General features: G+C 34.3%; 1 protein-coding gene across 4 annotated transcripts; it reads right to left on the reverse strand.

The window, feature by feature from the left end:
• Window positions 1–4,309: 4,309 nt before the first annotated feature.
• On the reverse strand, window positions 4,310–6,544 carry LOC145578442 (uncharacterized). Of its 4 annotated transcripts, none has more exons than XR_014098866.1 (8): window positions 6,409–6,544; window positions 6,188–6,283; window positions 6,014–6,073; window positions 5,425–5,493; window positions 5,269–5,343; window positions 4,992–5,139; window positions 4,704–4,908; window positions 4,310–4,612 (listed from the first exon to the last, which is right to left on the reverse strand). XR_014098866.1 is itself a non-coding variant. In XM_081635758.1 (8 exons), exons 6-8 carry the CDS (start codon window positions 5,082–5,084, stop codon window positions 4,497–4,499), a joined length of 414 nt encoding a protein of 137 aa, XP_081491884.1. In that variant the 5' UTR covers window positions 5,085–5,139; window positions 5,269–5,343; window positions 5,425–5,493; window positions 6,014–6,073; window positions 6,192–6,283; window positions 6,409–6,544; the 3' UTR covers window positions 4,310–4,496. The 4 variants fall into 4 exon arrangements, 2 of the variants coding, with proteins under 2 accessions (XP_081491884.1, XP_081491883.1); XM_081635758.1 differs by having other exon boundaries at window positions 6,192–6,283; XR_014098865.1 differs by having other exon boundaries at window positions 4,310–4,908.
• Between the last annotated feature and the right edge of the window lie 7,453 nt (window positions 6,545–13,997).

The following is a 13,997-nucleotide window of genomic DNA, read 5'->3' on the forward strand; positions in this document are numbered from 1 at the left end:
AAAAAAAAGGTTCAAATGAAGTAGAGATGATTATTTACGGGCTTGGGCGGGAAACAGACCGGGCTTATAGTTCTTATATATTTTCCAACGGGCTTAATGCACCAAGCCCATGCCCCTTTTATGCGGGCTTTACAATTTGTCTATACCCGCCCTAGTAAACGGTCCGGGCTTGTCCGCTGGCTAACGGACTTGGAATTTCTAGTTGCAAATTTCCTCTTACAACTGCAATATTTTGTTTACAACTCTTACATAAGTGTACTCATACATTGAGGAGGATGATTTAGACATATAACTTATGATGTAAAAAATTGTGGTTATGCAAGTAAGAAGGTGTTGAGTATTTATGCAAAAAAGGGTGAGAATAAAAACTAACGGCTAGTTTGCTAAATTTCAAATTAGTTGTTGTACCTCCAAAAATAGAGGTATTTTGTGTAATAATTATTATTTAACAAAGTTAGGGCATTTGGTAAATTAAATTTTATTGTTAATGGACCTTAAACTTCAAGGGTATTTTGAGGTCACGGTGTGAATATTAACAAAAATCATTGGTATTTAGTGAATTTTGAAAAACTCGAGGGTATTTGGTGAATTTTGCAAAAGGTCAAGGGCATTTGGTGAAAAAACCGTTTTTAGAAAGGTTTCCAAAAATAATGTTGAATCTTTAATTGAGTTCTAAATTTATTCTAACTAGAGTGTACCTGTGCAAAATGCACGGGATATATATCACATAGTAAGATATTAAAATAAATACAATGTAGCAAGTTGTTTTAAAAAGGAAAATAGTGGAACTTATGCTAGCGTGTTTTCTGTGCGCTGCAACACTGTATGGTCAATGGTAGAAAAATGGAGTAACCTATATTATACTGAAACAGTAAACCCTCATTATACTTTTGAGTAACCCTGAAATAGCAAAGTAACCCCTAAAACACTGACAACATAACCCCTTTATTATTGACTAAGTCAACTCTACATTCGTAACGGAGTAACCCTTATAACACTAACCGAGTAATTTCAGCTAAAAGTTAGTGAACTTATGGGGGGTTATATTATTTTCAAAAATAAATAAATAAAATGCCTATAATTTTAAGATTGAAGTTTTCAAGAGTTGGGATAATACAAAATTAAAAAAATAAAACGTGCAATTATAATATAAATTCCTTTCAATATTGTGTTATAAAAAATTAGTGTGTATATTTGTAATATTAAGTAAAGTGGGTAGTTTCCTCAAAAATTAAAAAGTAAAGTGGGTAGTTTATATATTAACTTTTTTATAAGATGAAAAAACATAATAAATATGCTTGTACTTGAATATTGTTATAAAATGTGCAATTATATGTGGAGATATATATTGTACTGTAAAACAGTAAAAGTGAAAGTGAAAGTGAATTATTTTATTATTTTTTTTATCTAAATTTAGAGAAGTAAAAGTTATTGACAAAAAAAAAAAAAAAAAAAAAAATGCTCCAAATTGTAGGATTGAAGTTTTGGAGTGATGAAGTGAAAGTGATATGGTTAAAGTAGTGGAAGTTGGAGAGGAAGTTATCCAAAAAAAAATAAAAAATAAAGAAAAAAAAAACAAAAAAAATTAGAATGCATAGAATTGCTCCATTTAAGAATTAGAGTGTTGTGGTGAAGTGTTGCAAAATTAACTCTTAAATTATATATACTAGATTGTACCCGTGCTCATGCACGAGATATATGTATTATATATATTTAAGAGGAAAAAAAAAATATTTAAGGGGTATGCACAGGTTATTGGTTATTTTTTAAAAAAAAAAAAAAAAAAAAAAAAAAAAGTAAAAATAGAAGGGCTAGAATTGCAAGGATGGAAATTTGGAGTGCTGTGAATGAAAGTTGGAAAAAAAAAAAAAAAAAAAAAAAAACTCTACATTTATATATTAGATAAGATTGGTAAGAGTTCATACTCTAAGAAACACTTTTAATTATTTTTTGGAAAAACTAGGGTGGTTAACGCGAGCATCAGCTAGTCATGTTCGGGAAATCCTTTCAGTTTGATTTTGTGTTACAACGAGTGGTTGGTAACATTAATGAATAAAAAAAAAATTGGTACAAATTTCCACACATTGTTCTTAAGAGTTCATTAAAATAGTCAACTAACAATAGACAAATAAAGAGTATAATTATCCAAACACTATTTATAAGAGTTATTTCAAACTTTTAAATAGTACTTGTAAAGAAGAAAAGGCAAAAAAAGAAACAAAAAACTACATCACACATGTGGAAAAAAAAAAACCAAACATGTGATTCACATACATAAATAAGGGTATAGAAGTAATTAAACTTCATAAGTGTTTGGACGAATATATCATTCGCAAATATAAATGAGTGTACATAAGTAGATAGACTGTTGTAGGGATATAGTTACTAGCTTACCATAACACTATTCATAAGTGTTTGGTTGAACTTTTTAAAAGAAGAGAAGAGATAGGGATACACTTTAATAGTCCCAACTTTACCTGATTTACTTTGAATAGTCCTAACTTTCAATTATTTTGCAATAATCTCAACTTTCACCTTCTTTTAATTTCTTCCAACAATTCCGAAATCGGTCAACAAAAGTTAACAACTTAATATTTTAGGTTACTTAACACGTGTCGGCATGTGAGTGATCTAAAAATAAATTAATTAAAAAAAACCAAAATTAAGCAACCTTGCCCAACAAGCACCCCCCTTACCCTCCCTCATCCACCTTCCACATCCACTTTACCAAAACATCCCTTCCCCAACCCTGCCCCCGAAACTACCCCAAACTTGAAATCCCACTTCGAGACCACCCAAAACCACCTTAAACCCACCCCAAAACCGCCTTAAACTCATCCTAAAACCCAACCCCAAAACCGCCCTAGTGGTGGAGCCTTGGAGGACCATTTGATTTAGGGTAGGGAAGGGGAGGGTGTCGGAATCCTTGGGTGGGTCGGACATAGAGGTGGTGATGGTGGTTGTTAGCTGGGTCAGAGAGTGGGGAAGAGGAGATGGGGCCGGGAAAAGGGGGGAGCTTGCCGGTGAGGTTGGTAAAGGGAAGGTGTATTTTGTCTCTTTTTTTATAGTTGTTTTTATTTTTTTGCCGATTTTAGAAATTGAAGAAAGAAAACACAATATACGAAGATTTTTATAGAATAAAAGCTGAGATTATTACAGAATAATCAAAAGTTGAGATTATTCAAAGTAAATCGAATAAAATAAAGATTTTTACAGTGTAATTTTCCTTTTATTCCCAATATACGAAGTATTTTTTCAAAAAAGTATTTTCTTTTCCCAAAAAGTAAAGTCGTGTTTGTCTTTATATTCCATCTGTTTCATAATGTTAGTCCCATATATTATTTTGGGCGTTTCAAAATGATCTACCCATATTGAATCTATTCCTTTTTTTATTTTATTTTATTTTCCTGATTTGGTCTTATAATTTCTAATCCCATTAGTGGATTGATGACATGGCAGTAATTAAATATTCTGATTGGTCATCAATCCCATTAGTGGATTGATGACATGACATTTGATTGATATTCCTCACGTTAAACAAGCATTGTAATTGATGCTTTCCAAAGAAAAAAAATCAGAACATTTAATAAGATAGAACTAATTAAGCAATTTTTGTACTAAAATGTAAGATTCAAAATATTATTCATTGTGTTATTTTTTGTGATTGATTCTATATGGGACTAACAAAGTAAAAAGGAGGGAATATTATTTTTTTAAAAAAATAAAGAAAGAAGCTACGTCTGACCCGATCCGAAATTGACCGCACCCGAGCCAGGTTAAAAGGGCCAAAGCTTGTATTCGAGACATGATAGCCAACTATTTTGGGCCAGAAGTGAGTTTTTAGTCTGAATTTTAAACATAGTTCAGTTGTGGGCTAAAAGGAAGTAAGGGCTGTCCAAAGCCCAAATTTATTTAAAAAGGATAATCAGCCCAGAAATTTCTGCCCAATCCTGGTATTTTCAGAATCCCAGGTTAGGCTATTCTTCATTTCTTGTTCATTTCCCTTCTCTTTGCAACCAACCCTCACTCCCTCAGGTCAGGCTTTTCATGATGACATGATCACATCAACAGCGAAATCATACACAACCCAAGATACTCTGGGAATTGCCATCGAAGTCACAGATTCGAGGGCCAACTAGGCTAGCTACTCGATTGTTTTCCCAGAAAATCAAAACAACATAAAGATTATGTATTGCCTAGCACAAGTAAAACAGAGTTCATTGAGGCTGGAAATGTGCCAAACATGTGAAATAGAAGCCTGAAGTAGATAATACGGAGTAGTAAAACTCTAAAATAATCATGTCGCAAATTTCCACAGGATACCTCCAACTAGTCATATAATATTACGGAGTACATAAAGTTCTAAAGCAAGAGACCAATCTACTGAATCTATGATCAGGTAGTAGCAGCAGAATTCTAATTCCAAGAGATCTCCAAATAGTCATATAACATTACATAAAGTTCCAAACCAAGAGGCCAATCTACTGAATCTATTATCAGATTGTAGCACCGGAATTCACATTCTTGTTCTGGTTGTATTCTTGAGCACAATAGCGACAAGCTATATCCTTTTTTTTCAATGGAACTCTTTCACCCATGAAAACAGGTCTACCTAAACAAGCAAAACACAATAGAATAACAAATTATGCTAGTGAAGAAATACGATACAATTTAGTAACAAAGTATGGAGATAAATGAATCACCAGTACACATAGATTGTGCATCTATAGGGCTCAAAATACGACAATCAAGAACCTTGGGTGGATCACCAGTAGCCAGATGAGCGGAAAAAAGTTTTCCATCAGAATCATCACCTCGTAGATGGGCAACAAAGATCATATGAATCCCAAAGCATTGTGAGAATGCCGCAGATGTTTTAACACATCTCACATACTCATAATCACCAAGCTTCCAATAATAAAAGTAACATTCATCAGTAAAATGTAGGAAAATAATTACTAGGATAATGGACAGACATAAAAAACAATAACCTGCATATATTTGAAATATGACAAAGCAAGGGAAGCAATTTCACACTGAACATGCTCTGGCAAATCTCTATAAACTAAATCTATCTGACCCATGGCACGCCCTTTGACCAAATAATCAAACTCTTCTTTAGATGGATCAGCAGTGACCCTGCAGTCACAAGAACAATAATGCACCACAAATAAACAAGTATAAATTAATGTGTTTAATAACATTCAACCTCTGCTAGGAAGTAGTTATATAGTTACCAAACAGATCAAAATGATAATGATATCACACCTTCAACGCCTACGAGCATCATATAGCTCCTTTGGAAGGGGTTTATCCTGATCAATGGGAAACGAAATTTCCGAGCTGCAAAACTTGAAAGACCCCAAATCAATATAAATAAACAACATCAAAGTGATGAAAATTAACAGAAGAAAATAAAGATACCCTTCCAGGAAAACACGTATCTCCGGTGTACTGAGTTCACCACATTCAACGGTATGATAAACCTTCTCGCTACAAAATGAAATATGACAACTAAGTATAATAATACTCTAATTAAAAAATACTACCTCCATTAATTGTTATGTGCAACTTTGGGGTATTATTTGTGAGATATAAAATATTCCAAAGTTGCACATAATATTACAGAGGTAGTAAAATAAATAACAGTGCATCAGTGCATCATGAATTCTAATCATAAAGCTCACATAAGATATACATGGAAAAGATTATCAAATTTTGAAGGTCATACTTCCTAAATCAAATCGATAAAGCATCAAGAAATCCTATCATAGTTCTTGTTGCTAGTTCTACCGCAATTGCCACTACTATAACCCTAATTTGATGGTAATTGTATACAACAAATAAATTTTGCAAACAATGATACTCCAATATATACTTATTATTATACTATTATCTGTACAACAGTTGTTATAATTTCCAAAACTAGTCCATTAGTCCTAATCAAATCCCTTAAAATTCAATAATCATAAAATTGAAAATAATTATTAAAATGATAAGAAAACAAACGCACCCTTGTAATATAATTTCTGGGTCAACGTTTAAATCTTCTTCATCTATCTGAATATCTCCACTGCAAATAATTCAGGCCCCAAATAAGATTCGAAATTGAAGGGGTTGTAAACATTAAATTGAAAAAGTAGTTTGCAAATAAAAAATTGAAAAAGTAGTTTGCAAATAAACATACAAACACCAGGCGGTATCATCAAGATCATCATCATGAGCATCGCTAGAATGATAAGAATAAGAATCCTCGCCATAGTATATATCATTGTCATCTTCACTGCTCAACCAGTTAAATTAAAGTTGAAATTATAAGGGTTTAAAAACAGAATATTAAAAAATCAAAATGTAATTGCAGAATTAATAAATAAACCCTACAAAAAAAAAAAAAAAAAAAAAAACAACCTTTGTATGTTCATCATCTGAGAATCAGCCTCAGTCTTGAGCTTCTTCTCCATTCTATCAGACCCCTCTTTCACGAAAGGATTTTTCATCTTCTTCTCTATCCGCTCTGTTTCCATCTTCCTGGTTTTCTGACACCAAATTACAAAATTATGAAAGAACAAAAAGGGTAGATATTTTTTTTATATCCGTAAAAAACAAGGTGAAAGTAAAGTAATATCCTAATGTCAGTTTTGAGGGGTGAGCAAACCGAATACTGGATCAAAATTTTATGAATCGGACCCAGAATTAGTAGACATTGGTCTAAAATTCGGAATTGGTATTGGATTATTTGTAGGTTCAATTGAGTCCTAAAATTTAGCATTTTGAATTGGAATCACCAAGTATTGAGTATTGGTTCTGATTTCGGATACCCGCTTATATACGTAATTATTAAATACGGAGTATAATTGTAATACAACTTATTATACTTTTTTTTTTTGAAGGGAATTATAATACTTATTTTGGTTATCTTCATTTTGTTACGTTTAATACTTATGTTTATATATGCATTAATCTATTTGTATTCATGTTAGGTATTAATAATACATTTTTATTTTACTAAAAAGATACATTCAATATATTTTTATTTAGTTTAGCATTATTGGTAATTATTTGGGTGACTGGATACCCAACTAGTTCCGTTTCTAAAAATTTTAGAATTGGAATTGAAATCGATTGTAACCAGAACCTTAGTTTATTACCCGAAATTGAAACCACCAGGTCTAATTCCATTTCCGGACCTGCCAGGTCCTAACCGGTTCCGATTCTAATTTCGGGTACACAGAATTTTAGCTCACCCCTAATTTTAAGTAATCATTATCTGGGGTACTGAAGTAATTTCCTAATGTCAATTTTGACCGATCCCTGTCTTGGGGTACTAAAGTAATTTCCAATGTCAATTTTGACTGACCCCTTAGCTCGTGTTTGATTCGCATAATGTATCATCTTTTTCCATCGAAGACCCTTGCTATGTTCGATTTCTCTATTGCAGTTTTTATGTGTCTTTTGACATTTTTCACTTCTCCACTGTTTCTTCATTGAAAATTGAGAATTTTGTCAGAAAAAACCATTTATAACAACTTTTTTGTTGAAAAAACCTTATAATTTTTTTTTTGGCAACTAAAAACCAGATTGTAATTTTTTTTTTTTTTTTTTTTGTTGAGGACAACCTGAGATATCTAATCACTCAAGTAATCACTAATTTCCCCTTAATTCTTCTAATTACTTATAACTCTCACTAAACTATATAATAATTAAATTAATTTATAATTTTTTTTTAAAAAAAAAACAAAAACCACCTTCACCACCACGTCCACCAGTCAGCCACCATCTCTTTCTCCCCCTCCCATGGCAGCAACCCCCTTCCCCATCCCCAACTGCCGCCTAGATCCCTCCAACCCCGCCGACCGGCCTCCACCGCCAAACCAACCCCTTCCTTTTCCCCTTTACCCTCGCCGCGACCACCCTCCTAAACTCTAACCAGTGGCGAATCTAAGGGGTACATAAAGGTATAGGTGTACCCCAATGCCGGCCAAAAAAAAAAAGGTAAGAAAAGAGACCACTTGTATCAAATAGGTGGTCTCTTAGTTTATGTTATGTAGTTAGCCAAAGGAATGAATCAACCCCTTCAAAGAGACCGCCTACTGGTCTCTTAGCCGCTTAGGGGATATTTTAAATTTTGCAACGTCAGATTAGTATTTTTCGATCAAAGAGACATGTTGTTCCAAATAACAAGTGTCTTAGATAATCTCTGATTTTACCAACAAACATATTTAGTTACTCAATAATAGGACTTTTGTCGGAAGATGGGGTGTATCGTACACGCAAATATTAATACAAAAAAGTAAAATGATTTATGATTTATTAACTCAAAATTTAGTTAGGAAAAAATTATTGCAATCCACATACTTGTATTATTTTGTAGTTTTGGAATTTTTCAAACCACACCACACCATATTACTGTTGAAACCTAACCAAATCACACCGTTTTAAATTTGGATTTTTCAAAAGAAAATTGAACCGCACTGAAATATTTTATCATTTTTCTTTTTGCTCCATCTAATTGGTCATTCACTCGATCCAATATCGCCACAGTAGTTGACATTCTCAGACATAAAAAACACAAGTTTTATTATTTTTTGGCTTTATATATGTAGGGTAGAATTTAGTATTGGGCTAGGCTATAATTTGGATAAGGGCCATAATTCGGTTTGGATTTCGATTTTTGGTATTTCAAATCTTAAAACCAAAACCAAACCATATTAATTCGGTTTTGGAATTTCTTAAACCGCACCGAACTATATTCGAAAAAAACTACACCACATTTCTAACAAAATTATCTTGAAAGTATTAGGAGACTTTTGTACGGAGTAATTTTTAGGATACTGTTTCCTCATATTTTTCAATTCTATCATTAAATTATCATATTAAAGACTATCATTATTATATTTTTCAACTCTTTCTATTCTCTCATTCCTAATACTTTTGATAAATGCATCTACACGTAGTATTTACTGATAATTTTATTATATCAGTGTCACGGTTTTAAAAAAAATATGGAGGATTATTTGCTACAATATTTATTTGATCTACTTTGATTAAAATAGTAATTTGTACGGGTCGGAATACCTAAAAAAAATATACTCCGTACTTGGTAGTATTGTGAATGTACGTATGTACAAGGTACACTTGAGGCATTAATAGCCCTTTTAATATTTTTTGTTTACAAAAAAAAATTGAAAAACTATCTTGTGATTCTTGTAAAATTGTGTAAAATGTTTCAAAAAAAAAAAAAAATTGTGTAAAAATATATGTCTGCCATTGCCCTTTCATCTCTCTACCGTACCTATGTTTGAACTTTGAAGGCTTATTTGAAGAAACGTCGGAGTATTAGTGTAGCTGTGATTTTTACATCCTGATTTTGTGGGATTACATATCAGACTTGTACCCCTATTCATCAAAAGAGGGGAGAATAGTGCTGTATTTCAAAAATGCATCTCTCTCACTAGTCACTACATTACTTGGTTACACTTACACAAATCAGGAATCGCCACGCGTGCTACTTATAAACTCTTCACCAATCACCACTGCCCCCGTACGAATTGGAGTGGTGGTGTAGTCACACCTCACACTACACATGCTCCTCACGGTACATGTAACATGACCCCACAAAAAATAGGGTATTATGACCCCACAAATTAGGGTATTAGCCATTAGCTTTGAGAAGGGAGAAAAGAGGAAGTCGGTTAAATTTGTGCGAAAACACTAATGGCGGAAATTCCATTCTCCAAGCCCGAGAATTTTCCAGTAGATTGTGAAATGGTCATGGGAAGTTACATGTCTTGGTTGAGCCATGATTATAATGGAGTTTATATCAAACCGAGAATACAGCCTCAGATTGGAAACACGTGCGTATTGTATTACTCTTTCTGTCCTTCCGTCGAAACCAGATCGAAAGCATTGTGGAAGGACCACGATTGTTTCGATGAACGTCAGAATTTTTCAGTCGACGTTGAGTGGTTGATCTCTAATGCTCAAGAGGATGCGGAGACGAAAGCCAAAAACCCCGACTTAATATAATCGTCGAGAGGCTCAAGACTAAATCTCGTTCCCGTGTCAAGTGTGCAGAAGACAAAGAAGTTTATGTATGTTACTCACATTTATATATTCCTTGTTAGTTATGTTGGAAGTTCTTGATATAAAACAAGAGTGTTGGGAAAAATAAGAGAGAGAGAGAAACAAATGAAAGAGGAAAAGTCCCACATTGATTGGGGAGGAAGGTTTTTCCTTGTTTTTATAATGTAGTGCTTTAGCACTACTTAGTTGAGTGAGTTGGAGGTGTGTGTCGGACTCGGGCCTCGGGACTTGGGTCTTAGGGAATGCGCCTTGTTATCTTTTTGGAGAAATTTTATTTCCCTTTTCTTTATTAAACAGAATATTCCTTTTTGTCTGTTGGGATTATTCTTTTCTGACTGTTATGAGAATTAATCAGCCATTAATTCCTTGATTGTAGCTGACTAATTAATTCCTTGTTTCTTGCCTCGGTTGTTGACTGACCAAATTAATCTGGTCATTTTCTTGGCCAGATTCTTCCCACCTTTCATGCTTCCCGTTTTTCCTCTTCACCCTATATATATTCGGTGGTTTTCTCAGCCTAAACACACAACACAATCAGTCATCTCTCTTCTCTAAAATTATCTAAACACATGTTCTTTACATTCTGTTTTCTGGGCAAGTATTCTGAGTTCCAGTCGGGTTTGTGAGTGCACATAAACTCCGGCGCCGTGCTTATCCTGGAGGGCGACCGCATTTGTCTACTGCACCGGGAGGTAGCGCGGAATCGTCTTTTAGGTCAGTGGTTCTCCACGACGCGGCTATTGTCAGTTTGGTTCACGCATCAAGAGATAAGTTAATTCTGTTTTATTGCTTATTAGTATAACAATCTAAAAGACGATTATGGCTTCCAAATTCCTTGTTCCTGATATGTCTAAACTAGAACCTCTTGATGGAAAGAATTATAAACGTTGGGCTGTTAGGATGCATTTTTATTTGGAGCAGATTGATGTTGCATATGTTCTTGATGATATTGTTGAATCTGTTGATAAAGATGATTTGTCTGAATCTGAGATTAAGTTTTCTAAGGATGATAGAACTTGTAAGGGCATGTTGTTGCATTATATGTCGAATAGTCTGTTGGATATTTATATGGGTTTTTATCATGCTAAGGATATTTGGGATGCTTTAGAGAAAAAATATGGAACTGATGATGCTGGTACTAAACGTTATTGTGTTAGTAAGTGGTTAAGTTTTCAAGTTGTTGATGATAAGCCTATTATTGATCAGATTCATGCTTATGAGAGTATTTGTATTAATATGGCTGCTGAAGGTCTGTCTATTTGTGATACTACCCTTGCTATTGTTCTGATTGAGAAACTCCCTCCCTCTTGGAAGGATTTTCGTAACCAACTCATGCACAAAAAGAAAGACCTAACCTTAGAGGAACTTGCTGCCCACCTCAAAATTGAGGAGGAAAACCGTATCAAAGACAAAACCCCTTCTGTTTTTCCTTCCTCTTTTTCTGCCAAAGCCAACCTTGTTGAACCCAAATCAAACAGCCAGTCCAAAGCCAAAAACAGTAACCTTAAGCCTAATGGGAAAATTCAGAAGTACAAGTTTAAGGGGATCTGTTATGAGTGTGGTTTGACTGGTCACAGGGCTAGAGATTGCAGGGTCAAGAAGAAGAATGGGCAAAGTCAAGCAAATCTTATTGAGGATTCTGACGTTATTGTTGCTGTTGTTTTAGAAGCTAACTTTACAGGTAATGCTGCTGAGTGGATTGTTGACACTGGAGCTACCAGGCACATCTGCGCCAACAAAGACATGTTCACTACCTATGACAAGGTTGAAGGTGAAAATGTCTTCATGGGCAACTCAGCTTCTGCTTCTATCCAAGGCAAAGGGAAGATCGTTCTCACTCTCACTTCTGGAAAATTGCTTACTCTCACTAATGTTTTGCATGTTCCATAAATGCGCAGGAATTTAATTTCTGGCAGTTTGCTCATGAAAGCTGGACTGAAGCTCTCCTTTGATTCTGATAGATTAGTTCTTACTCGCAATGGGGAATTTGTGGGGAAGGGCTTTTGTAATGGGGGGCTTTTTACTCTTGATGTTAAGATTGACACTATGAATAAGAATGCTAGTACTTCTTCTGCTTATATTGCCGAGTCTATTGATTTATGGCATGCTAGATTAGGTCACGTTAATTTTGATTCTGTTAAAAGGCTTAAACACTTAAATTTGATTTCAAGTTTTTCTAAAACTGATTTTTCGAAATGTCAAGTTTGTGTTGAGGCCAAATTTACTAAGAAGCCATTTAAATCAGTAGATAGACAGACTGAAGTACTAGAACTTGTTCATAGTGACTTAGGTGACTTTAACAATCACGAAAGTAGAGGGGGTAAAAAGTATTATATTACTTTTGTTGATGATTGTTCACGTTTTTGCATGGTTTATCTTCTCAGGTCTAAGGACGAAGCTGAGGAAATGTTCCTCAAATATAAAGCTGAGGTAGAAAACCAGTTGGACAAAAAGATCAAGAGGGTTAGGAGTGACAGGGGTGGTGAGTACAGCCCTGACACTCTTAAGGCATTTTGTGAGCAACTTGGCATTGTTCATGAGACGACGGCTCCCTATTCACCCGAACAAAACGGTATAGCTGAAAGGAAAAATAGAACTTTAAAGAATATGATGAATTCTATGCTTATTAGTTCTGGGCTTCCTAATAACATGTGGGGGGAGGCTATTCTTTCTGCTTGTCATGTTTTGAACAGGGTTCCTCACAAGAAGCTTGACAAGACTCCATACGAAATATGGAAAGGTCGAGCGCCAAACTTGAAATACTTGAAAGTGTGGGGGTGCCTAGCAAAAGTAGGCATACCTAGCTTCAAGAGGGATAAGATTGGTCCCAAAACTGTTGATGCTATTTTTATTGGCTATGCTTATCAAAGTGCAGCTTATCGTTTCTTTGTTAAAGGTGCTAACAATTCTTATGCAGGTGGTCATATCATTGAAGCAAGAGATGCTGAGTTCTTTGAGAACATTTTTCCTTTGAAAATGTCTCCTTCTAATGATAGTGAATTGCATGCTAGTAGTTCTGTTAGTTTACCTATTGCTAATGCTCCTATTACTAACGATGATTCTGTTTTGGAGCCAAGGAGAAGCAAAAGGGCAAGAAAGGAAAATAGTTTTGGTCCTGATTTTATTACTTCTTATTTATCTGAATCTTCCTTAATTGATGATGATTTTGTGCATATTTTTATTTTGGAAGATGATCCAAGAACCTATGATGAGGCAATGAGGTCAGTTGATGCTGTTTTTTGGAAAGAAGCAATTGATAGTGAATTACAATCAATTCTCAATAATAACACTTGGGAATTGGTTGAACTTCCTAGAGGTTGTAAGCCCATTACTTGTAAATGGATCTTTCGGAAAAAATTAAAGGCCGATGGATCCATAGACAAGTATAAGGCAAGGATAGTGGTAAGAGGTTTTACTCAAAAGTTTGGCATTGATTATTTTGATACTTACTCCCCTGTTACTAAAATTGCAACCATTAGGACTTTAATTGCTCTTGCTTGCATTTTTGGTCTTGTTGTTCATCAAATGGATGTCAAAACTACATTTTTGAATGGTGACTTGGATGAGGAGATTTACATGGTCCAACCTGAAGGGTTCGTTATTCCAGGACAAGAGGAGAAGGTTTGTAAGTTAGTCAAGTCATTGTATGGGCTTAAACAAGCTCCAAAGCAATGGCATGACAAATTCGATAAGACTATGACTGGTAATGGTTTTCATGTTAATGAAGGTGACTCTTGTGTTTATTTTAAGCATGATAGTCATGGATGTGTAATTATTTGTCTTTATGTGGATGATATGTTGATTTTTGGGACTGACTTGGATCGTGTAAATGAGACAAAACAGTTTTTGAGTTCGAATTTTGAAATGAAAGACATGGGTGAGGCAGATGTGATTTTGGGAGTAAAAATCAAGAG

The sequence above is a fragment of the Chenopodium album genome, chromosome 14 (genome assembly GCF_948465745.1).
Source record: "Chenopodium album chromosome 14, dcCheAlbu1.1, whole genome shotgun sequence".
NCBI classification, from domain to species: Eukaryota; Viridiplantae; Streptophyta; class Magnoliopsida; order Caryophyllales; family Amaranthaceae; genus Chenopodium; species Chenopodium album.

Bases quoted from the DNA above. Each gene is read 5' to 3' on its own strand.
- LOC145578442 (XM_081635758.1), bottom strand. From the start codon at position 5,084: ATGGGTCAGATAGATTTAGTTTATAGAGATTTGCCAGAGCATGTTCAG. The intron at 4,909-4,991 runs GTTATTGTTTTT...TATTATTGGAAG, and splicing joins CATATTTCAAATATATGCAG to CTTGGTGATTATGAGTATGT. The intron at 4,613-4,703 runs GTGATTCATTTA...TTGCTTGTTTAG, and splicing joins TGCACAATCTATGTGTACTG to GTAGACCTGTTTTCATGGGT.